The 26,839-nt window shown below is 41.9% G+C and overlaps 1 protein-coding gene across 14 annotated transcripts in view; it reads right to left on the bottom strand.

The window, feature by feature from the left end:
* The window catches only part of Kif16b (kinesin family member 16B), a 398,969-nt gene that overhangs the window by 274,101 nt on the left and 98,029 nt on the right, over positions 1-26,839 (bottom strand). For all 14 annotated transcript variants that reach the window (XR_010047480.1, XM_063248657.1, XM_063248658.1 and 11 more), the window contains 2 exons: positions 1,774-1,893; positions 927-978 (listed from right to left, as the gene is read on the bottom strand). Coding sequence is in view for 13 of the 14 variants with exons in the window: in XM_063248657.1 (XP_063104727.1) it covers positions 927-978; positions 1,774-1,893 (172 nt within the window). In the remaining variant the exon portion in view is untranslated. The remainder of the gene's footprint in view (positions 1-926; positions 979-1,773; positions 1,894-26,839) is intronic.

The following is a 26,839-nucleotide window of genomic DNA, read 5'->3' as shown; positions in this document are numbered from 1 at the left end:
GAGGAAACGTATGGGTAGAAGCCACGTTCTTGGTCAGTAACTCGGGAATACAGGCCACACAGCTCTGCTCCCTCCACACACTGCACTACTGAGCTTCTCCAGGCTTGGAGAGAATGTGTTCTTACCAATCGTCACCATTTACAGCTATCCTGAAAGTCAGATGCATAATTCAAATAGGCCTACTCAATGCTTGTACCTGTGGGCTTCTGGGGTTGGTTTTCAGCTCTCCCAGGCTATTTACAGTTAACAGGAAATACACATAGCAACGTTCTGGGACTTGCTTGATTAATAGCTTACACTGGGCAACACTACAGGTTCACAGTCAGCAATTCTCAAAACACCCAAAACAATACAACTTTTCCCCTGCCAATCCCCATCCTGCCCCACACACATATGCATCTACCACACTGGCTTCTCCTCTACAAATTGCCTCCGTGATGCCCTGGAAAACCCGGCTGGCCCTTATCTGCTCAGCTCCAGCCACTGGCTGTGTGTGAGCCTTGTGAGAACCCCTTGAGAATGCACCAAGGCAGACCTTCCTGCATCTGAGGGCTATGGTGTCTTCTACTATGTCGCCATCTAAGTACAGAGAAGTGTCTACATGCTTCCTGGAAAAGGCTGTGGATTTTCTGTAGCCTTTGGCATATTTTCATCAATCACTATCTTGCTACGACAAATGAAAGACCCAAGGGGGAGAAATGTATGCAGGGTGGCAGAAGGAATTTGTAGTTCCATTTTGTTCACTAAATGAATCACTGTTGTTTATTGAATACTGTTCACACTTATAGAGACATTCATACTGTACTGAACGATACCATATTTGAAAATAACTCTCTTTTATAATTACTCCAGTGTCACTGAAAACAAAGCTCATCATTAAATATACTTTAAAAATTCAGTGGGAAGAGAAAACTGATGAATCTCACCAATATCTTGTTCCATTGAAGCATCTTCTCTTCCAACATATGTCTGACCTTCCTGGGAAGAAGAGTGAAATAATGTTTCTTAGTGATAACAGGGTGCCTGCTTCCCTCTCCCCACTGAACACAGGCACTTTTAACAGCCAACGAAATAGGCACTTTCTCCACACAGGGAAGTTCACTAAGGCACCACGCACAGCCCTGAAGTATGGAAAATGATAGTGTCACTGCTGAGGTTGCTGCTTGGCCATGGTTAGGCTTCTACTTGGCCCATGTCACCAATTCACTCATGCCAACAGTGTCACCAACTTCCCCAATCTGTGCTAGGGCCCATGGCCCAGGCTGACTTTTCGTTGTGTGTATCTGAAGGTATGGTACATGGGAAGTCACATAGCATCTTTCCCAGTTTAGGTCATGGATCAGAGAGGACATTAAAATCAACGTCACAGGCACAACCACCGAAGTGGAACTTTGCTTGCTGGACAGGAATAAAACTACTCAGAACCAAACCCAGCAATAACAGCAGGAAGTGCAAACTTATAATGACTACAAGGACCCAGGAATAGTACATGCAATACATCCTAGCCCTGGGCATTTTAACTATTACTTCCTGTCTTTCTGCCTTTTCCTTCCTACCATCTTTTTTCCTGCTTCTACAAAATGAAGCCGAAATGACCAACTCATCATTTAGCTTTCAAACCACTGCACATGGACCTGGGAATGTTAAAGACCACAGAAGTCCAGTGAACTGCTGGGAATTCCCAAAGGGCTTGGCAATTTGTATAGATTCTTTAATAATTGTATTCATAGCCATAAAGTATAATAATAAATGTCCTATGTAAGCAGGTTCTACCTTCAGGTGATATAAGATGATTCCAGTGCTCAGAAGGTCATCATCGATGCCAATCAGATGGGGCAGCTCAGAATCCAAAACCACCCCAATCCCTTCCTTCCTAAGGGCCAAGGTCTGTTCCTGAAATTAGGGAAAGGAAAAAAGGTAAAGGTTATTTTGGAGTAAGAAAACTTCATACTAAGTGTCCCTTAGATTGTTTAAATTTAAAAAGCACTTCATTTCTTATTTTACAAATGCAAGAAAAATGGACTTAAAACTTCATACTGAAATCCTGGCAGGTGATCTGCAGTGAACACAGGACATATAAGAAGCCCAATACAAAATGAATTATATAGCTTGATCTGTAACTTTCTCAAAGGCCACTTTCCCCAGGAAAGATTTTAGGATCACTCATTACGAAGTAATCTTTCTCCCTTGTTCAGAACCTTTTACTTCACTTCAAAATGAAAATCTCCTCAATTGGTGGCTCTTCTCACCCATCACCATGGGACTCTGCATGTTCTCAGAAAGTGACTCTTTGGTGCACATTTGGCATCCCCGGCACCAGAGGTAACTGTCTCCTGTGTCACCAGCTTCTCTTGTCTTCTGGATCATTTTCCTCTAAAGCCCCGCACTTACAGATCTATACAGTAGTCACTATCCTACCCTTGAGGCCCAGCACTGGCAACTTAAAGCCACAGAGGTTTATTTGGCTCACAATTTCTTTTTTCCCTCTCTCTCTCTCTCTGTTTTTTTTTTTTTTTTTTTTTTTTTTTTTGTCTTTTTGAGACAAGGTCTCTATGCAGTTCAGGCTGGCCTTGAATTCACTTTGTAGCCCAGGCTGGTCTCAAACTCGAAACGATTCTCCTGCCTCAGTCTCCCGAGTGCTGGGATTATAGGCCTGAGCCACCACACCCAGCTTTGGCTCACAATTTCAAGGGACTCAATCTCTGGGTAGCCAACTCCAAGGTAGAAACAGCATGGTGGAAGGACATGCCAAAGGAAAGCTGCTCAGACCACAGCATCCAAAGAGGAAGGAGGAGCCAGCCAGAGAGATCACAGCCCCATCTGATCAGGTTATAATTATGGTTATAATCAGGTTATGATTACAGCATCCCCATGATCCAACTTCCTTCCAAAGACATGAGATTTCTGAGCAATATCTTACACCTAAACCATAATAATGCCCACATAACTCGATATACCTGTGCAGATGGCCAACAGGCAGCCCATCTTTAATGTTAAAAAGCATAACCCTGACCCCCAGACAGATCCATTCACAGGAAATGCCAATTTTTCAGCACCTACTCAGACCAAAATTCACAGCTATATTTTGTTCCTTTCTTTTTCTAGTCCAAACCTTAAACCCATAGTGCTGACTCTTACCTTGAAAATAGCTCTGTATCTAGTATGTCAAGCCACCTGTGACCACTCTGTCCCAGCCCAAATCATTACCATCTTTCGCAGTAATCCAGGCTGTCACTTAAATCCCATGACACAGAACAACTTAGCAGCCAGAGGAGGTTAGAGCAGGTTATTCCTCTGCTCAGCTCTCTTAAGTGGCCACCCATTTCACTGAGTTGAAAACCCACACTGTGCAATGCTTCACAAGCTTGGCAGACCTCAGGCCTTGCTCATGGTCTATCGCCCCCAATGCTCATTTCTCTCTAGGCAGTGATTGCTCACGAGGCCTCCTGCTTATCAGTCTGCCCCCTCCTACGGTCTCAGTCGATGCTGTTCCTCCTACTTTTGTGTCGTTTGATTCCTGCTCTTGCTTGGGTCTCCCATGCTCAGCACTGCTGACATCTATAGGTCTTCACTCTTGGGCGCTGCAGGACACTTAGCAGCATCCCTAGGCTCTACCCATAGACACTAGTAGCAAAACTGCCCTTCCCCCAGGTGGGGATATTGCCAAATGTCTCCTTGGGGGTCAAACAGGCCTCAGGTGAGCATCACTGCCCCGTTACACATGCACCATGGACCATCAACTTCCTTCATGATCTGCTCAAAGCCCCCTCCCTCAGCCCTTTGCACGGAACAGCAAGAACCAGGCTTCATGTGCAGTCCTGTCTCTCTCCCCAGGGATCATTACACAGTGAGTGGCCAACTTCCCCAGCCCATAAATGAATGGGAAGAGCACACAGTAAAGGGCGAGGCTCATAGCAAGCTCTGCATGGCCTTCCTCACAGAGGAGTCTGGCTGGACGATGTCTTAATGTCGGGCCCAACTGGCCCAGGACAAAGAACCTCTAATATCAGGCTATTACGGGAGTTCAAAGTGGGAAGCAGACAAATTCTGTAAGAGAAATGGTGAAATTTTCAAGATCAAGGTTGAGCAATGCTGAGTTCAGCCTGAATCACACCCCAAAGCATGGCACTTTGGGAGTAAGTTCTGAGCTGCTAACCAGAGTACTGGTCAGAGCTGTTCCTGGTGAATCTCCCCTCCCTACACACCTACCTGCCAGAGGGTGCAGACTATTATTTATGTTCCCGGCATGGATTCATGTTATTCTGCTGTCATTCAAATATGCAAACAACGCACAGCCTACCATGCTCTAGCAAAGGATTCAGAACTGCTTAAGCTAGAGTCAAAGCAGAACTGAAATCCTCCGGACAAGGGCACTCCTAAGGGCTTCCAGCACAGGGTGGTGATGGAAGACTTCCTCAGACCTCCTCTCTGCAAACCTTTATGTCTCAAATGCACAGCTGCAGACTTGGAGTAGAGTCATGGGAAAGGGCAATGGAATGAAGTGGCAAGAGAAAAAAAGATGGCTTTAAAAAAACATAAAAATCACCACTTGAAAGAAAGCAATTTAATTTAACAACCATTAAATAGATATGCAGAGAAAATGACCAATGCGTAACTTAGATTCAAGAAAAGGAAATGAAGCGTATCATTGTTCTTCAATTACTCCTCCTATCAGCCAGGCTCCCATTCCATGGTTCAGAACCTCAGGCTGTGAGGTGGGAGACTTCAGTGACCTTGATTTACTACACCAAGACCCCTGCAAATCTTTGCTAAAAACAGCACTCTACATAAAACAACCCCTACCTCCTCCCACTCAAACATTGGTAGAATTCATGCTCTCCCTCCTGCCCATGGAATTCAAACATAAGTAGAAAGTTTTCTCCTTTTAAAAATACATATTATGGAAGAGAACTTAATCGCACAATGTCCCCATTGGAAGGTGTGGGGGCTCTTCACTGTGTCAGAAGTGCACACAAAGGGAGGAGACCCATGAGACGGACTGCTTCAGGTCTCCAGGTCCATGTGAGAAAGACAGTGACTATCTTCATAACCCTAGGGCCGTATGTATTTTCTTTCTGTACAAAAATATGCTACTCTCCTCCCCTCAAAAAAAAAAAAAAAAAAGAAGAAAAAGGAAAGGCAGAATAATAAACTAGAATAGCTTCCAACAAGGTGGGGAAATTGCTTTGGACTCCATCCAAGTTTAGCTTAGTGTTCTTTTTTAAAAATTGAAAAACACTTCTTTTTCTTCCTTGAACCAAGTCTCACAGACTTTGAGACTGGAGATGTGTAACTTCAAAGCCATTAGGTCAAAAGCATTACTTGTTCCCAACCATCCCCAACACACACACCCCAACACACAAAAACACACTCATACACTCTCACATGCTCGTCCACACGTTTAATGGATAGCACCTGAATGAGGAGAAAGTTTTTCAGGCCTGAAAGTGGGGGTAGATGAATTTATGATTAATGTTGCCCTAAAGCTCTATGACATTCAAGCTGCATTCAACTACACGATATTATAAAAGTGTCATCTCGTAAAACTGAAAATGAGGGTTTAAATCATTGCTCGAGTGAAAAAGTAATTTTAGAAGAAAATATCTATCACGTATAAAATATTTATTGAGTGGCATCTACTGTTATACATAATTTATGAAACATCTCGTGGGTAAGAGCAGCACTTGGTATGGCAGAGCTGCCCGCACTCCCACAGGCTCACTGGGTCCCACAAAGGGAACAAGGCAAAGAACTGCACAAACCCAGCACAGAAACAAAACTTTCGGCAGACAACCCTGCTAGAATGAAAAGGAAACACAGATCAAGACGATGGAAACATCCTTGCATCTGCCTATGCTAAACATTAACTTCATCACATCTGCAAATAATGCGCTCAATACATTTTTCTCCCTACTACACAACACACCCCTATTCACGTAAAATCTAACTGAATTTAAAATGCGTCCAGTGCTGGAGCAGACACACAATTACCTCTGCCATATCTGGGGGACTCTGAGGACTCTGGGTGAAGTCGTGGTTCATGGGAGATTCACTCATACAACAAGGCTTGTACCTTAGACTAAGCAATCACATGGCCTAAAGTAGCACTGTACCTTGTGCAACTGGACAACTTTCTAAAATACATGAGGAAGTGAAGACCAATACAGAAACTAACTTGGCTGAGAGTGGGGCTCAGTAGTAGAGCAAAGCTTTAAACATATGCACCAGACCTTGGGTTCAGTCCCCAACACTGAAAAACAAAGCCAAATAAAGCAACACAGCAACTCATCAACAACAAAAACATTTCCCCACTTTTGCAGCTCCTACCTGGGAGCTACATTTGGCTCACAAAAAACTATGAAAACACTGGCAATAGGTCTTCCCAATCAAATTAAGAACACTCGGTGAAAGTGTATTTTCTCCCACTGAGTCTGCTAGGTGGACACAGTGGCACTGGTACATGGCAATCATTCAATCATGGCTAATTATCTGGTACTACAGAGAGTGATTTTTTAAGTGGATACCCCTCCAACAGAGGAAAATTAAGTACTATAATCTTTTTATGAAACGTTATTCTACAGGTAATTACATTTGTAACTAATGATTGGAATTTTGTAGAGTTGACTCACATCTATTAAGTGCACCTAACTTTTACAACCCCACGCACAAACACTGAACACAAGTCGGTGTGTTGAGTGTGTGTGTGTGCATGTGTGTGATTTGAGGGAGGTATCACAGTAGGGTACAGAAGCACATGTCCATGTGAGTGTCCACAGAGTCGAAGAAAGTCAAGCAGACAGGCAGACTTCTATAAAAAAAATAAAATAAAATAAAATTGAGGGCTACTTTTCAATATAGGAAAAAACTGCGTGTGATTTTATTTAAATTTTAACAAATGGAAAAGAAACTGAAGTATTTGTTGTATACCAACCGAATGTTTCTTTACTACAAGAGGTATTTCCCAAAATATCCCTCTAAGTTAAAGAAAGGCATTTTGAAACCGATTTGCTGCCTCTCCACTTGCTCACACTTGCCACCCGGGCTCTGGCTTTAAGTGCCACTACCTGAGCTAACACCTGGCTGAGAAGGTCCACCCTGACACTGAGTGGTACCACAGGTGTGTCAATCTGAGGCCACATGGTGGATCATTTCTCATTGCCCTTAAAATGATGAAGACAGGGCTCCATTTTCTTCAGAAATTGAATGCTGCTAAAAAAATACTAAGTTAGTCTGACTTTTACTCCACGGCACACATCTAATGACTGTTTCCTTAAAACTCAGTAGCTTAATGAGGCTAGGCCTCAGTGTTGAACATGCTGTACCCTGTATTTTCCTGGAACACAATACATTCTGCTAATCTGAAAACTCAATTCCTTTTTCACATTTCACAAAAATTGTCTTCTGTTATTTCCCTCTCTGTTTCATTTGATTGTGTACTTTGGGAATAACAATTATTTTCACATCACCATTGTCTGTGAGGACTACCAGCTTTTAAACTCTCTTACTCACTTAATTGTCAGCAGCATCTAGTCTTTTCCTTGATGTTTCTAATTTTATTTATTAGTTCTGTGATGATGCTGTTTTGAACCTCAAATTCTTTCTTTAGTCTGTAATCTCCCCTTTTTCATCTCATTCTGCTTTTTATTATCATCTTTGTTTATTGGATTCATGTTTCTCATTAACTTGTTCCATGCAATGAAATGATTGTAAGGAATTTTCTTCTATACTTGAAGATATTTCCATCTAGGTTAAGGCCTCTTCCATACTGTACTATTCTTTTTCTTCCTTCCTTTTTCTGTCTATTCACTCATGGCTGCAAAATTATGTTCAGTTATTGGTACAACTTCTCTTTGATTTGTATGTGGTTAGTTATGTCTATAAAGTTCTATATGCTATAACACAGGGTTCTTGTCCTTTCTCATCAGAAGACAGTAATCTGCACCCCACTGACTTTTATCTGGCCACATGGGATCACAGAGGGTCAGGAGACCTCAAAGAGGTGCTGTAAAACCCCTGTTCAAGTTCTTGGGTTCTGCTCTTTTACCAAAAGTCCTTTAATAACCTCTGCTGGATTCTCTCCTACTGATTGGGAAGAGAGCCGGTCCCCTGGGAAAGAACCAGGATGGGAACCCCTACTTTCCCCTTATCTTACCATGGATCCACTTACAAGAGAGGCCAGCTCCACTATTCACCATGTTCATTCCAATGACCACCAACAACCATGTTCATTACTGCTCTGGGGATTGGAAGGTATGGAGGAGAGTTTGTAGAATCCTCTCAGACTGACCTCTGGAGTACTCCCTCTTAGAAAGACCTCATCAGAGTCCTCCCTCTATTCCATGGTCAGCTCGCAGCGTTCGCCCACCTGCCTCCCCTTAGCATGATTTCACAATGATGCTGCTGTGGGCTCCATGTTTGCTTTGGTTCTTATTGTCATCTCATTTCTTTGAAATCTGTGAAAGATTCCACAGATTTCCTCTCCAGCTGCTTCTCCAGCATCAAAGTTAAGAATAAGATTTCAGCAAACTACAAAAAGAAAAGGAAAGAAAGCATACTCCAAGTCTGGTGGATTCCTTCAGCACAGACATGGAAGCTGGAAACAATGACATAAACACAAGGAACTGCTGGGCATCTAGTTTACCTGAAACACCTGGAAAGATGGTGCAGAAGGCCAGGTAGAGAGGTGACTACTAGAGTCAGAGACCGAAAGAAGATTGAGGATTTTCAAAGTCAGAGCTGGTTGTGACTTCAGATGAGTCCAATGAAGATGTGTAAGACAAATAGGAATAAAGGCAGAGAGGATTAGGAAAGGAGGAACAGCTTGAGAGGCATTGCAGGAAGATGGACTCTGTGACCAACAATTCAGTAAAGATATTCTCAACTGCTTTATTCCTCTTAATGAGAATGTGGAAATTAGAGAATTTCAAGACAATCTGATAAATGTATAAAAGATTTTTAGTGCTAGGGAAAAAGACTGACATTTCCTTGTAATACTTCCTAGGCAGTTCAGTAAGTAGATACTGTGTACTTATTAAAAATACATTCACCAATTTGAGAAGTGTTGTCTAGTAGCTTAACATTTTAAATGATATACAAATCCTAGTTACTGTCATAACAAAAAATTAGCTATAAAATCCTCAAAGTAAACCACAAGCTGAAATTCACCCAGAAACTATTGATTCTTGCATATTTTTTCTACATAGAACCTTACCCATGAACAGAGAAAGGAAATGGTACCAAAATTATCAAAAGTCAACAAAGCTGTCAACCAACTGCCCCACCTCCCACCCTGCCTCCAACAAGCAGCCAGAGCAAGCCATGGAAGGTTGAGGGCCCTTCAAATTCCTGCAGGAAGAACCTTTAATTCAGCTAGAGAATAATCAAGTGAGTTAGAAACATAATCTGCAGACATGTTCTATATGCCTACAATACTGAGGGGCCACATCCTTCATGGAGGGCTCTACTGATTATTCCATTTGACGATTAATCAGATCTATAAAACAAACAGCAACAAAATAAGAGAAGTGGTGTCTGTGAAAGCTGAGAAGTAGAGGCGCACAGCTCTGATGGCCTGGCTACCATCAATTAGAGGAGCTCAACCACCACAGAGGGGACCTCTGGGAAGAAGGCGGTGCAGGCTCAACCCACAGGAGGAAAAGAGTTTGGAGGCAGGTGGATGACCTGGGGTCACCGCTCACTTCTCTTTCAAACCACACCCCAGACTGGTGCTAATTCCTGTTGGCTCCCAGCACATGAGACCCTTTGCTCCTCTCCTCTCCACTGCCTCTGCTCTGGGCCCCACCACTCCCTTCTCTGCCTGGCACTTCTGAGATCTCCTGTTCATTCTTGCTGCTCCTCTTGTCACCCTACAATCTGTTAACCACATGGCAGCCAGCGCCACCTTATCAGAGTCTCAAGAGACCAGCTGTCAGATTCTACAAGGGCTTCCCATGGATGTAGACTAAGACAGCCCTCACATCTCCAAGCTCAAGCCCTCTGCTCTCCACACACTCAGCATTCCCTCTAGCCAGTATCTCCTCACGCCCACTGCAGACCTCTCCAGCTGTGTCCTCAGCCTAGGGTTCTCCCCTAGCCCATGGTGGCTGCTCTGCCTGTGAGCCTGCACTTTTGCACAGGCTGCCTGTTCTCTGTGGAGCAGAAGCACCAGTGGATGAGACAACAAGGTCTTTGTGCTGATAAAGTTCACTTCCCACCCAAGGCCCCACCCTGGCCCAGGTCCACTCTGCTCCTGCACAGGCTTTCTGTCTTCAGGGCACTCAGGCTATGGCAATGAGTTCAGGTGGCAGTGTACTGTGTGCCCCACCTCCTTAAGAAGCACACAGAGTGCCTAGGTCAACATACCACACCCAGGGAAGGAGTGATCTGCATGGTCAGTGAGGACCAGCTGTCAGGATAGTCTCCAGGGTCAACACTTCTCTAATCAGTCCTGTCTCTGGTTCTTCCTGAGCAAAAGCAGCTACTGAACCTCAAAGGAGAGTTGAAATGGCCACAACAGGTCAGAAGCTGATAGATCAGCTATGATATCAAGATTTGATTCCACTGAATATCAGCATTAATAATTTAATGTGTCCCAAGTATCTGTGCCTATTATCACAAAAGTGATAAGATTGGCACCTGCTATAACAACTGAGATAGGAATGCAAAAGCCTTGCTTTTTTCCCTGTATGAAACAATCCATATTCCATTCCTAGGGTCAACAGAAACACATCTAGAACAGATGGTGAGCAGCCCTAGAATTCCCAGAATTCCCAGGACAGCATAGGAAGAGAAGGGCCTGGCTCCCACCTACCCCGTGGAACAAACAAACCAAAGTTATCTGGCATTACTGGCAGTCAGCCTCGAAACAGTAAGTACAATCAACGTCCTTTTAATGAACAGAAACTCTTGGGGCAGCTCAATTTCCACTGCACTTCCCACTGCAGAAACATCATTATTTAAATACCAACAGCTAACTGCTGGCAGGCAGCTCCGAGAAGAGACTATATGGAATCTTTCTGATGAAACAGTTCTCTTTGCTGAGCAAATCATCCAGATGCCGGTATTTAAATTATGCAAAATACATAATACCAATTAAAGAAATTATGTGTGAAAATATGCAAGAGCAAATTTACTCACATTAATATTTAACTAGGCTTTTTAAGTAGAGCAGGATCTTATGATCACAAGTACTTACAGCACATTTGACCTAAATGGAAGCCTAAAATATCCAACAAGATTCACCAGGCAGTGCTACAACAGCATTTTCCATTTGGTACAAACTTTACATACAGCGAGATAGCTGAATGATAGGATTAAGTGGGATGGTGTATCCCAGAAATTGTCAATCTGGCAGTGGTCTTAAACTCTGATCTTCAAAGCTGGCCAGCTCATTTGTCACCTGTGGAAATGCACCAAGCTCATCTCTGCCTTAGAGCCTCTGCTCCAGAGTAATATCCTCTTGCACAGCTCCTCTTTCCCAGCTGGTCTCAGTCTTACCCAGTCCTTCCCTCCCTCCCTCAGGGAACCTCCTCAGGAATCACTTGGAACTTACTGGGGCACTCCCTGGTCTTTCATTCTGTACTCATCACAGCTCTCAGGGTAATCTCCTAGATTTTACTCATAAACCAGTGATCTACACCCATACCTTGCTTGTTGTACTGAACCAGTGGATTGCCAATGAGATTTCCAAATCACCATGCCTGAACCAACGCTTGCTTCTTTCAATGAGTACTTCAAGGGCAGGGCCAAAGTAAGATACTTTCGCCTATGTGATTTCTGAGGACATGCAAAAGGACAAGTGCTGTGACCTCATTCCTGCTTCTGTGATTAACTCGAGCAATACCTAGTAAGCATCTACTGTTTGTCAGGTGCTAGTCTAAACTAGGGACATATCACCTAGCAAGACACATATCCCTCACATATTATTTTCTGTATATCATTACAGCTACATCTATATTTATAGTATAAGTAAATTGCATAAATATATCTAGATGTATCTCTATGTAACAATCTATCAACCTTTAAACAGATTTACCTATATCTACTTATTAATATTATAGAAAGTAGCTATTATCACTGTATACAAACTCTGTTGCCTTCAATTATGAATAATCAGGTTTACTGAACTATCATTAAAACAAAAATCCTAAGACCTATAACCAGTATTTTAGTTCATCCAAAAAGTTTCAAAGTCCTAGAACATGACTGAGTTATTAAACATGCTATTTATTAATCCACCAAAATTCTATCTCCTGTGAAATTTGCAGAGCTGAGGCAAAGTTCAGCTTCACAGGGTGAAGCTGCCAGCATCCAGTCACAAACTACATGGAATTCATGGACTAGCTGCAGCCAGCATACCAGTAAGGATTGTGCTGTGCCACTGGAACGCGGAGGTGTCTTCATTCCACACTGCCCTGTGGAGGAAAGGCTGTTGCTGTCCTGTTCTGGGCAATGTCATGGCTTAGGCTGATGCCAGTTCTTCACCATCAAACCTGCTTCAACAGGCCACAAGGCATGGGGCGATGCCTCCTCTCCACCAACCCCACAGACTTGCCGATCTGTATCAGTCCAGAGTCAGGGAGAGAAAAAGGGGCTCCATGTGGTCCCCCACCAATGTCAAAATAAAGGACACACTCAGGACGCTTCAGGGCTGGCCTTCAGAGTGGCTGCGTGTAGGGCAGGTGTTACTACCAGGTGTTATCACGTTTAGAGATAAAGCAACTAAGCCTTAAATGGCACACATCATCTGCTGATGCCACAGCTGCAGAAGGGCTCAGAATGGCTCTCAAGGTGCAGGCCAGGGTCTGCAATGCCACTCCATGTATGACTCCTACACTTATATCACCCACATACGATACACTGGTCTTTAAGTGATCTCAGTCATGTGTATTCTAAGTCTACAGTAAATAAAGGGGAATTTTAAGAGGTAAAGAAAAACCATTCAAATATCAATACATTCAGAGCTTTCAATATAATGCCCAGGCTTAATATTACCTAATGCTTTATTTCATGGCACAAAAAGCTAAACTTTCCTCAGTTGATTAAATACAGGAAACAATGCCTCAGTTGGTTTAGTACAGGAAAGCACATGGCACATACAAAGTATATGTAATATTCACCGTAGCACAATTTATGATACATGAGACAGATGATTTAACAACTGTCCATTAGGTTACATAAAAAACAATCTCAAAATCTGTTCACTCTGTATGTATGTGTGTGCATGTGTGCCTGTGTTTGTGTGTCTAATTCACACATACATATGCACATGAATTGTATCCTGGTTAGACTTCTATAACGAAATACCAGAGACTGGGAGGCTTAAACCACAGACATAACACAGGTGGGAGTTTTGAGAGCAGGTAAGTCCTCGTTAAGGTACTGATAAGGTAAATTTCAGTCTGAGGCCACCTTTGGCTCATGGTAGGCTGTCACCTCTCTGGGTGCTCCAGTGGCCTTTCCTGGGTACGTGACAGGGTTAGCTAGTTTTCCTCTTTACCAGGTCACCTGTTCCATGGATCAGGCCCCACTCTGATCAACTAAACTTTAATTGCTTGTTTCTTCAACGCCCTGTATCCAAGCGCACTCATGATGGATACGAGGGCCTCAGTGTGTGCATACTGAAGCACACCTCAGTGCAATGTGTGTGTAACACATTAATGCACAAGTATCTAATATTTATTCTATATTCAACATATAGAATATATTATAGTTACAATAAGTATATATAAGAGGAGGAAAGGCAGACAGACTGACAGAGATGTTCCACTCCATATTCCAGCACAGAACTGATGTTCTCTCTGGCTAATATTTTTCTTTATACTTTTTTACTTTCCAAAGTTCCAGTTCGAGTGCACTGTAAACAAAATGATTCATTGCAAGTAATAAAAAATTTTAAAATAAAGGCACATACTTCCACACAAAATTTTAACCCTTTTATGCCTAATGTTCCATTTTGGAATGCACTTAACAATGGAACATAATAAAAATTTTTTCTCTTCAAGTTCTTATTCCTTGGGGCTGGGGATTTAGCTCAGCAGCATAAGTACCTGCCCTGCAAGCACGCAGTTGTGAGTTTGATCCCCAGTACCAAAAAAAAAAAAAAAAAAAAGTTCTTATTTCTTGAATTTTTCTAGGCAGCATATATGAATTTCATACAAAAATTCAAAATATTGCCATCTATGGCATAAATAGGTTAAAAACTTCCTGAGTCATTATTTCATTTTATTTAAAATATGCTTTAATCTCAAGTGTATTTCTAAGGCTAAATTTTATTGTATATAATATTTAGAAGCTGCAACTCTAAAATGATAAGGCAGAGGGAAAAAATTGCACAGCAAAAATTAAAGCCCAAAGACCAGTTTTCTAAAAGCCCTCAATTAAGGAAACCTGCAGGTATCCTGAAACCAAAGGAACTTTCAACCACTTCCTTATTAGCAGAAATCATCGCTACAAGACCAATTTACATTTTCAGTAAAAATCTACCATTCTTCACTGACATCAAACACACTTGTGAAAATAAAATTTAAAATTCTATGCAGGAATCTGAGAGACTTGGCATGATGCTGTGGTATCACATAACATCTGGATTCCTAGCTCTTTAATTATACAGCATAGAAACAGATATTAAAGCAAAGGTCTGTCAGCTTGCCTTCTATGATAAGTTTTTTTTATTGTTTTGTTTTTTGGTAAGCTGGTGTTTACTTTTTTTACATAAAGTAGAAGAGGGAAAGGGGAAACCAGCAAAAGGAGGCCCTCTCTAAGAGGAGGAGAATTTTTTAGCCTGGTACAGACTTCATTTGCTTGTCAGCCACTTATAAGATCATTGTCAGAAAAGAATTTAGGAAAAAAGGAAGATGGGGATGAAACAAGGGTGGTAGAAAGAGGGAGAAAGGGAAAGGCTAATTGCTTCTTAGTCTTCTCTGAAAGGGGTTCATGCCTCATGGCAAGATATGCTAGAAAGCAAGGGCCAACCCTGAAGAACCAGCTTCTGCTTCTCGGAGACAGCAGTACCATCTGCTTTTCATACAAAAGACCCCTCCCCTCCATTCGTCAAATGTCCAGTCCTATCAGTAAAACCAAACCAGTCTAAGGAGAGAAACTGTTCAAGCAGCTGCTCACACCAGGCCGAGTGAGGGCAGGTCCTGAATGCACCTCAGCAAAGAAAAGTGTTTTCTGCTCTGGCCAAGAAGTCAATGTCTGGCTATGAGGGAATCCACCACAGAGAGAATGTTGACCAGGCAGATGACTAAATCTGTCCTCTAGAAACCCAATGAGGTCAGACTTCCCCAAACCACCGGACACTGGAGGTCTGTGCCTCTCAGACAGAGTTCATGCTGACACTATAGTACAACCTTTTAATATGGACACCAACCCCCAAAGATTCCAACGAGTAGAAGCATCACTGTGTACCTTGGTTGCGTAAATACTCATAGTCAACCATATGTTAAACAGCATTCCTGTAAGTGACATGTTACACTTAGAAACATTAATAAACCTTTAACAGGATAAATTGTGCAGTAAATCAAAAGGGCACATTCACTCAGAGTATGCGGGAGAGGGTGTTCCAAAGCCTAAATATAACTTTGAATCCTGACTGCATGAGAAGTTTACTAAAATAAAAAACAATCCATTTTAAAAAGAGAAGTTACATTTGAAAGCTTTTCAAAAGTACAGCATATGTGGTTAAGGTTATAGACCTTGTCAAGGAAACAACAAATTCAAGATAAAACATGAATTATGTTTGCTGATCCAGTCTATTAATAGTAAAGCAGTAAACCATTTAAATACAAGACGTAAATGCAACATTCTTCAATCACACACTTCATTTATTTTTGATAATAGGTGCAGGGTAAGCCACTTACCTAAACATCTAACTTCACACAACCATAACCCATTGGAAATCAAAGCAAACTCTTTCCTAAACCATCACAAAGTGAAGACTTCATACATTAAAAACCATTTACAGGGGTCCCTCAATAGAACTCAGTGATAAAGTGGCTCCTTAGTATCATAATAGCCAGGGTTCAAGCCTTAGGACCCCACCTCCCCGCCAAAATCACGCTGCTTAAAGCCTACTTACACATTGTAAACTGGATACAATGCTCAGTTTGGCAGTGTCTCCCATGGCTAAATGGTGCCTACACCAGGACACCTGGCAGTTCCTCCCCTGTGACCCACTGTGCTTTGCCAACCTCAACGTTAAGCTGAGTTGGGCCGGCTGCCTGTTTCTGTATGCCTCAAGCACTAAGAAGAGTCTTGACATTTTTAGATAAAAAGAACACTACTTTGTGAGAAGCACACGCTGCAAGAAATTCAAATTTCCCGTGTCCATAAATAAAGTTCCACTGAAACACAAGGCCTCATCCCTTCACTGTATCTTGTGCATGATAGCCACTGATCACAACAGGTGTGGCTGAGTGGCTGAAAAGGGGCCATGATCTGTCTCGCTGTTCACTGAGACAGATACTCGTGACTGCTCAAGGCAAAAACACGCAGTGCACCTTCTACATCCATACGGACCATATCTGCAGATTCAACAAGCTGCAGACCAAAAATAATTCAGGAAAAAAGTTCCAAAAGGCAAAACAATTTGCTGCACATGGAGAAACACAGTGAGCGTCTAGCAATGAGGTGATGAACAGGCACAGCCCACATTGCGGCCTCAGTCTCCCCAAAGCTTGAGTGACAGGCATCAAATGATCAGATGTTTATCCTCAACATTATTCCCCAAATGAGACAGAATAACTACTACCCACGCGGTATCTATGCTGAATTAGGTTACATGTAATCCGCGGCTAATTTAAAGTGCACGGGAGGATGTGTGTCGGCTCTAAGCAAATACTATCCTTCTGTGTAAGGGACTTGTGCACACTTAGAATTTGGTATCCTAGATGGAGGAGTCTGGACTCAATCATCCATGGAAATCAAGGGAAAAGTGTAATGAGAATAAACAGCAAGGATATATAACCCAAATATAACATTGAGAAGCCACACAAATGAGCAAAAATGTTATGAGACTCCATCTGTACAGGGTTCACATCAGGACAATGGCCACCTTTCAAAGTGGAACAGTGAGCAGGAGGGGACACTGCAGGGGCTTCTAGAGCTAGAATGCTCTAGTGCTTTTTGTCTGCATTTTGGTTATGAGATGCACATACTTTGTAAAATGACTCAAACTGGACACAAGATTTTGCCCATAATTTTCAAAGAAAAGTTATGCCATCTCAACAATATGAAATCTTGACCCACAACAGAGTAGACATGGTGGAGAAGAAATGAGGAAGGGTGTGACCAGGATAGGTAAGTGCTGGGTAATAACAGGACCTTCTGAGGCCATGTGTCCAGAGCACAAGGGAAATGACTCCTGAGCACAGGATAGACATACTTTATGCAATCCATACTCATGGCTGCTTCTGTAGTGTGAAGAGCAAAATGCAGGGCGGTACTAGGACATTTAGCACTGAAGACAGTGATGCTAATGATGACTTCAAAATATGCGACGTGGACAGAGAATGTACCAAGTCTTCCCAATAATGAAGGTCTGGGTTACTATATGACAGTGGCTGTGCCCTGACCTTTAGCACGGTCTCACTCCATCCCTCTTGGTAGTGTGGTGCTTGGGGCATCACACCCTCTCTATCAACAATGAGAGACCCATCCATCCATAACTCTCCCTACTAGGAGACCCACCTACTCTCAGATAATTTCCATGCCAAGAAAAGACCCATCCACACCAGGAAATCCACCCATACCAGTGGACTCACCCACTCTAGGAGACCTATATACCCCAAAACTATCCATGCCAGGAGATCCACTCAGACCAGAACTAGTCAGAGCAGGAGACCCACTCATGCCAAGGGTCATTCTCCAGGTGTCCCCATCAAGATCAGACCATTTCCAACCTTGCCAAGGTGTTGCTTCTATGCTTCTTTCTTTGTTCATATTAATATTAGTAACAAGCTCAGCATCACAAGTACAAAGCAATTATTCTACTGCTATGCTGCTTTCAGAATCACAGGCATGGGCATGGTCTATCTTCTGAAAAAATTCCACCCCCAGTGGATAGCACATGTTTCTCTGCTCTAAAGGGTAAACTCCTACAACCAGAAACAAACAAAAGATTCTTAGAGCAAATGCTTCACTCCCAATAGCATCACATAATGAAGGCTCTGCATAGACAGGAGGACAATTCCTTCTACAGATATTAAGCAACCACTGGATAATTCATCATGTGCAATTCTGTAAAAGGTAAAAGTACATATGAAGAATGTACAGTGGACCCTCGAAATTTGCCAGTGTTCTGTTCCTAGAGCACTTACAAAATGTGAAAAATTGAATTTCAGAGAGATCAGAAAAATGCCTATTTTATAGTTTAACCTTAAATATGCTTTATCTCTCACAGTTCTATAATTTAATTTGATAAAACACTATATTAACAAAGCCTTAAAAGGTGCAGGGCATTCTGGCAGCATCTTAGAACACTTTAGGGCTTTAAAGAGGATGAAGTGGTACAGCAACATGCTCTGCTACGGCTATGAGGCATGAAAGCTGTGCTCATAGGGCAGCTGATAGCAGCAAGGAGAACTACATAATGCTCTTGGACAGGCTACTCACAAGCCTCCAACACAGACAGACAGACACACACACATACACACACACAGAAATGCAGAGGATATTTGTGGTTTCTGCAAAATTGAAAAGATTTCCGTGAACAATTATTAATTAGGTTTTCTAACTGAGGATGTAACTCTGACTGCGACTTTGCGGGGTATGCTGTATTAATCTTCAGGTGCTATGTAACAAATCACATATGCAGTGGCTTAAAACAATAAAAATTTATTATCTTATGGTTTCCACAGGTCAGGAATCTGGAAGTGGGTATCCTGGGTTCCCTGCTCAGGGTTTCACAGGACTACATCAAGGTGTGGGCGAGGGATGGGGTATCTGAGTCAGTTGTCATCTACGGGACAATGTCAGCTCCCAGAAACTTCCCAGAGGTCCTCCCAGAAACTTCCCAGCCAAAGGTCCTCACAAAGGGCAACCTATCCCTCAGGCCAGCAGGACACTCTCCAGCTGCCAGGCAGAGGCCCACATGATGTGACCTGGTCACCGGGTGACATCCCATAATGTTCCCCCTTTCACCTGCACCAGAGCAGACAGGACCTGGGCCCCAAAAGCGAACACAAGCTTATTTGCTTCTTGAAGACATTCACAATTTTATAAACTGGTATTGTTTTTCTTCTGGGATATTCAAAATCTGAATTTTCACAGAACTAAAGTTATCTAAAACTAAACTAGCATTTTTTTCTATTGTTTGTTTTATAACCAACAAAGAAGAAAAAGTGTATCTCCATGCACCCGTAGTGAAGCAACCTATACAGAGGAATATCCTATTGCATCAACAGATTAAGCTCTCACTTTTATCATGTCTGTTTTAATTTAGTAGTACACTCTAAAATGTATAAGGAGACAGCATTGGCTGTGTATTAAAGAACTTGTTCCTCCCACTCCCTAAATTTTACTTTTTAATACTGGACTAAAAAAAAAATCAGCTGAGTACAGAAAACAAGGAAATATATTCATCCATTCTATGCATAAATCTACACAAAAATGGAAGATTATGAAAACTAGAAAATACAACAACCCAGCAGAGGACAGGACCTGTATTTATCAATCAAAAAAGATGGGTCTCCCAGCTTTGCCAACATGCTTGGCAAAAAAAAAAAAAAAAAAAAAAAAAAGCACCAAGAAAAGAAAAGAAAAAAATATTTAACAACCTCAAGCCAATTGTATTAGTAGGCTAACCAAGGTTAAGGTGATGCCCACACCCTGCAGACTGCAGCACCTGGCATGCACATTTCACTGTTACTTGCTTAATGAATGGGTATCATAGGTTCTCACAAGATCTGATGCAACATTAACATAAGGAGGGTGAGAGTTTCAGCTGTGTCTAAACAACTGCTTTTGAGAAACAGCAATTTTGTTCTTATCCTGATACTTCTGTCACTGTTCCGGGCAAGACCCCTATGCCACTTCTTAACCTGGACCAGTGTATACTGCAGGACTGGATAAACACCGCGGGGCTGCTATGCTCAGGCCAATGCCTGGGTCCTCTCCCCAGGAGGGTTATGAAATCCAACATCCAGTGTCAAGGATGCATTATTTCTCCAGACAGGCCTTCCACCATAGCAATGTCGAGCAAGCTTGGCCCACTGTACCCCAGTCTGGAAGCATCTTGGGCTCACACTCAAGTCTGGTAGACCCCATGTAGATTCTAAACCCTCCTCTGGCTCAATTCTGTAAAGTGGGGACAGCAGTTCTTACTGAAAGCACTCAATGCCCTTGAGCAGAGCACCCAGAACCAGCGAGAGCTCCAGCGACCTTACGTACCTGTGTCTTCATCACTGTAACACATGACTCTTTCTCACCATGGCCAAGGTTCCTCAGAAAAACCAAGGTTTACATGAGTTTACCTTGTAACAGTGATCCTCTTGGATAGAGTCTTATGCAGCCTCAGCACAAGCTTGCAGCAGGTTGAATGTCAATGACTCTGATCTACTCTTCAATCAGCAGATTATACAACTCCAAATAACTTTGTATCTGGTGATATTCATATGGAACAAAGTTCATATTATATAAAGGTGTTTGTAAGGAAAGGATTACTTCCTGCTCCTTTGCTGCCATAAGGCTCTTAGGCATCCTTTCAGAGACGCAGGCACGGATGTTCATAGATTACCTTCAAGCCTGTCTCCCCATTTCATACACAAAGATTAGCACGCTGCTGATGGCACTATAGGCCTCCCTTCCCCTCCGTTTCAATATACTTTGGGAGCTCATTCCACATGAGGGCATAAAGATACTCCTCAGCTTTTACAGTTATGAAAAATCCCATCTTGTGACCACATCCTAATTTTCTTTAACCTGTTCCTTATTCATGGGAATTTAAGCTATTCTCAGAATCGGTCAATCAGCAGCTACTGTCATGATGCTGAAATGAGTATCACTGACCCTTGCAATAGAGGGAAACCACAGACATTCATAATTAATTTTCATTTGTACATCAGAAACAATGCAAAAACTTTCCTCAGGGCTACATTCTCCACGAACTAACTTCTACAGTAGCTCAACTGAGTCCAAAATCTCCTGTTCCCAGGGTCAAAGTAGTAAGAGTCAAGTTATCATACGTGTATTTATTATAATTTTTAAGAAGAAAGGGAAGAGAAAAGCACAGATGCTCCATGAATTACAATGGGATGATGCCCTGAGAAACTCATCACATGTTGAAAATATTTTAAGTCAAAATGCAGTTACCAGCCTCTCGACCTATTGAGCACCCTATCATAGGAACACAATGCCCCACAGGGCGCTGGTTAATTCCGCTTGTGATCCTGTAGCTGACTGTGTGGGGTAGCTCCCTACCAGCGCCCAGCACCAAGAGACCACAGTACAGCACAGCGCTGGTGCAGCAAGAGTCAAAACTCAAATCGAAGTGCAGCTTCTACTGAAGGTGCACTGCTTTTGAACCACTGTAAAATCGAAAATTCCTAAGTAGAACCACTGCACATCAGAGACTATCTGGATGTGAACTTACTTATTTATTCATTCTTATTTCTATTTTTTCCCAAAAATAGCTCTAAAAGATGGCCATGTGACAGGCAACACTCCATAAACGAAGACCCTTGAGAGGTTTTACCATCAGAAATAACTGTATATATGAGCATATACATTTATTCATTCTAATGACATAAGCATTTATGTAGGTACATATACATATATATGTGTGTGTGTGTGTGTGTGTATATATATATATATATATATATATAATATACATGTATACATTTTTTTAAATCTACAATTCAAACTAAGGACTCCACAGAACCTAATCAAATTATATTTTAAGTGAGCAATTTGAACAGATGTCACAAATAGATTAGAATTCTAAATTCTCTCAAGTATCTTAAGCAGCCTCAATGACCCTTTTCTGAAAACATACACTTCAAAGTTCTTCTCATGCTTTTCATCCAAGTCTGCACTTTTAGCAGGAGGGCAGAGTCAGGTCCTGCTTCACACAAGACAAGTTCTAAGTCCAGAGCAGAATGACTCAAAGTATGGTCTGCCATTAATCCATGATAAGTTCACAAATGAAATGCAAACATTCAGAAATTTTAAGAGAAATTTAATGGAGTCATTTATGCTCATAGAATTTAATAAAATATTGAGACACACTTTTGTGTGTCTCTTTTTCCATTTTATTATTTCAGTAATATATTTATGCTGTCTTTTACAGAACTAAAGGTGACAATGGAGTAAAATTGAAAAAACATAACAAGACCTGCATTTGACCTTAGATAATGTTGATAACTTTCTCTTTCTGCAGGATTCTGCCCAAACAGGCAGAAGTCTGTTTGCTGCCTTGATTTCTCCAATGGCCTAGAAACAGTGCAAGAGTTAAGGCAGGGAAAAGGAGGTTGTAGTCTTTCACAAGAAAAAAATTTACCTTTGTGCATCTGTTAGAGCATGAGAAAATAATTAGGAAAGTTGAAAATTCCTGTCTATGTTAAAAGGTAAATTTAAAAGTTTAGGGAAAACCATACAAGAATTCCATTGTGGTTTTAATAAGAACAATGTCAAACATTAGATGATTCCAACTGCAATAGCCCTGTGGTCATTATCAAGGAACCGGATCAGGGTTAGTTTTTACTTTAATTAATTTAATGAACCGGTTGTCTGCCTTCAGCAGCCATTTCTTAAATGTCACTGCCAAGCTCGAGGCTGCAACTAAACCGGTGGCATGCTCTCCTGCACCATCTTGATTTCATTAACTTTTGCCCACGGTGACATTTTGCATCTGCATCCTCATATGCCCTGATAATGTAGTCAATTTGTGCTTTATTAACCCAATTAAAATACAGAAATGCTAGGTAAAGGAAATCTACAAAATTGTAATTCCTTAATATAGACACTTTCATTCATACATACATACATATACATATATATATATATATATATATATATATATATATATATATATATCAGACTTTTGGTTACCTAAAAAGTCCATAGGTTCAAAACACAAAACAGAGAAAAGGCTGCTCTAATTATAAGAAAACACACCATTTAAAGGCTTAGCACTTTAACAGGCTTTAACACTAGTCCGTAGGTGAGGTAAAACTGGATTCCTGAAGCTGTGCAGACTTGGCAGTAGGTGCACCCACATGAAACAGGCAAACTTGAGGAAAAAGTATTAGGATTCAACTCAACTCTGTGCTGAATTAAGTCCACCCATATTCCCCAAGTCTACTCCATACTTTTCCTGAACAAGAACCTTCTCTCTCATAAACCAGCCTTTCCAGTGGAGCACTGGGCATGTACTCGTACAAGAAACAACTGCTTCCTTAGAAACTAATGCTTCAGGACCATTCTTGAAAATACGAAAAGAAAAACATGTCTCTAGGGAGACTTGTCTGATTTATCTTAGATGGACCCATTTGAACATCTTTTAACTTGAAGGTCCTCTCACTCTAAAAAAATTTACTATGGCCTAAATCCGCTTAAATTAGATCATCAAAAAATGTTGCGGACAAAGGAACAAATCACAGAGACTGATACTAATGTGAGAAAATATTCTCATGTTTTTGGTGGCCGTCTTGAACTGGGATCAGAAAAACTTGCCCTCAAGTCCACTGACCCTGAGGCTGGGGGAGGGGATCCTAGAGCATGACCTGAAACTTTAGAAAATGAAAAGGCAGATAGAAAATGTCCATTGAAAATATACAATCCACTTAGCAGCTTTAATAAACCTGGCTTATGGATTTCAGGTGCCACAGGGCAACTGTTCAAGCCTCATCTATCAACTAAATGCTAATGAACCTCAGAAAGACATGCAAAGTAGATCCTCTAGAATTGGAAATACTGGGAATACTGGGTCCCAGAGGGTATACATCCCAGAAGATGACTCTATCAATAAGACAATGGACAGGTGCGTGAGGAAAAACAGCACAGTAAGAAGAAAAGCAAACTCCTGTCCACACAGCTCCATGTCCCTGTTGCCACTTACTGGCAGGAAGAGCCTCTTCCTGAAGTAGCCTGGGCTGTTTCATCACCCACTGCTCCCTCTCTCTCTCTCCATCAACTCACTGATAGCCATCATCATGGGAGAGAGGAACAGGGCACTTATACAGCGTCTTGGGGACATGCTACAGACAATAGGAAGGGGCAGGAGGAGGGGATTCTCCATGCAATGTCCTACAAAGGAGAGGTTCTGGGTTGAGGGTGTTGCTTAACAGTAGAGCACTTGCCTAGAAAAAGATGCTGGATTCAAAACCAGAAAAAGAAAGACAGTTTCTCACACTGCATTTACATCAAGAAAAAAAAACGCAAATGCTTCTATGTAATGAATACATCAACCATTAAGTAACCTCCCACAAAATAAAATGGGAATCATCTTCCCTGTGCACAAAGGCAAGCCAAGCTGAACAATGACTAGGTGACACCAAGAATCTGGCGTAGGGCAGTCCACTTAAACCAGCCCTGCAATTCATGTTCTGATAGAGATTCCTCAGAGCCAGAAGGTAGACACTGTCCACTATCATAGACAAAAACAAACAAAAAAGTCTCAAAGCTTGGAGAGGCCACTTTTCACTGAGGCAAAAGCAAAAACAAGCAGAATATAAAAGCAGCAACAATAATAACATGGGGTAGTATCCATCAGCATCCATGACAATAACAAGCAATGACCACTAGCAAAACACCTAAACAAATAATATCACTCCCCAGCAAGACCCATGGGGCCTTTCCTCACAGACTCTGCAAAGCAAAGAAATGGCAACAGTACATTCATCCAGGTACCAGAAAGTGTTTTACTTAGTGTACAATGAGAAACAGGAGCTAATTCAAAATTAAGTGATCCTAGAAAAGAGAGAGAAATGAAACCGTTGAGTAGTGAGGATAATTCAGAATTAAAAATTATGTTTTAGGGGAAGAAAAAATCTACACTTCAAATATACAAATGAGTGAAATCAGAGAACAAACATGAGCTATAGTCAAAGAATGTAAACTGTCAAAAAGAAAGAGATGAAAAGTGCACAGAAGGACAGACACAGGAGGAGGAAAGCACGTGATGGAAGTGAAAGGTGACTCCAGAGGAGAGGAAGAGAATAACCAACCAAGAGAGAAGCTACACACAGTCACCACAAACAAGCCAAAGATGCCAGGAGCTGACAATAAGTTTTCCAAATGTGGAGCCAAAAGGAGGAATCCTGTTGAAAACTCTAAATATGAAAAATAAATTTAATAGTTCTATAATGATCCAGACAAAACGATATTTACAAAAGAAAAAGACTGCTATTGATGGGAGAATCTGCCTGTGCAAACTCAAACCCACACCTAAGGATGTGATATTCATATTGAGTGGAAAAGAATGAGAGCCACTCACATGGCTTTTCAACTGCAAAATTACCAAGATGAGCCAAAGAACCCTACATACTCTAGACTCTTACTCTGAAAACACTGCCACTGAGGCAATGAACAAGAGACAGTCTAAACAACATGCAGAAGGGGATGGCAGCCCAAACCCGGGCACGTGAGCGCTGAAGCCAGCTGAAACTGACACTCCGCCCTGCATGCCAAGTGTCAAATGCATGCAGCAGACAAGGAAAGTAAAGCTGGGTGAGAGGGCACAACACCCTCGACAGTTACTGTGTCAGCGACAGCATAAGAGGTGTGACAAGGAGAGACTGGAAAGGCAGCTGGGGGGCCAGCACCGAGGGGATGAGATTTGCCTCAACAAACATTCCCTGAGAACCTCTAGGACCACAGCACCATGAGACATGCAGGTGACCAGAAACACTATTTAAACAAAGGCCACTATAAGACTAAATAGTAAGCAGAAATGTTAGAAGAAAATTTCAGAATTAAGAGGCAAAACAAAAGATAAGTTCTACCTTTCAAAAAGAAAACTATATAAATTCACATACTATAGACAGGCTTGAGGATGGTGGAGGGAGGCTGAGGTGGGAAGATCACTGCAAATTTGAGGCCACCCTGTACTCCATAGAGAGTTTAAGGCCAGCCTGAAATACACAGCGAGACCCTGTCTCGAAAAAAGAAAAAAGAAAAAGACGAGAAAATTGCAAAGCCAGCCTGTTTCAGTGTCACTCTGTGGTAAAGTTTAGATGTGTTAACTTCTTGCTATTTTACAGATATTTATTAATTCAAATCACAAATGAAATCAATATAAATCTAGAAAAGGCACACATACGTAACCATATACCCCAGGGTTAGTGTTCCCACAACCTGAAATTGACTTCAACAGAAATGAATGTAACAACAACAACAACAAAAAAAAAAAAAAAACCCAACTTTGACATCAAACATTTCCACACAGAGTTCCAAGGCTTATCAGGTACCCTTCAGCCTGTGTATCAGAATGCTGGGTTATGGGGTTTCGGGGCGTCAAAGGTCTGCTATGAAAGCTTTCTAGTACAAGACAGACAAAGGAGTGCAGGAGAGACCAAGCAGACTTGAGAACTGGCCCACATTCACATAGACAGACGACAGACAGACAGACACACACACACACACACACACACACACACACACACACCCAGAGGTGTGCTTCCACCTGTGCTCAAGTTCTCACTTTCCACGTCGCATGGTCCTCCTGGTTGGCTGAATGGCAGTCACATGCCATCTCCCCACCTGGGTTGTGCCTGCCTGGAAAACAGGGCCCACCGCTCACTGGATTTGCAACCCAGGCCAAGCCAGCACCCAGTTTACAGTGTAAACTCGATACACCGAGTCAGGGTGAACTAAGCTTTAAGTAACATTTAGAAGATCA

Source organism: Cavia porcellus, unplaced genomic scaffold (assembly GCF_034190915.1).
Source record: "Cavia porcellus strain 051 isolate PalLab524CR breed Dunkin Hartley unplaced genomic scaffold, mCavPor4.1 scaffold_5, whole genome shotgun sequence".
In the NCBI taxonomy this organism is placed as follows: Eukaryota; Metazoa; Chordata; class Mammalia; order Rodentia; family Caviidae; genus Cavia; species Cavia porcellus.
This window is presented reverse-complemented; position numbering and strand designations above follow the sequence as displayed.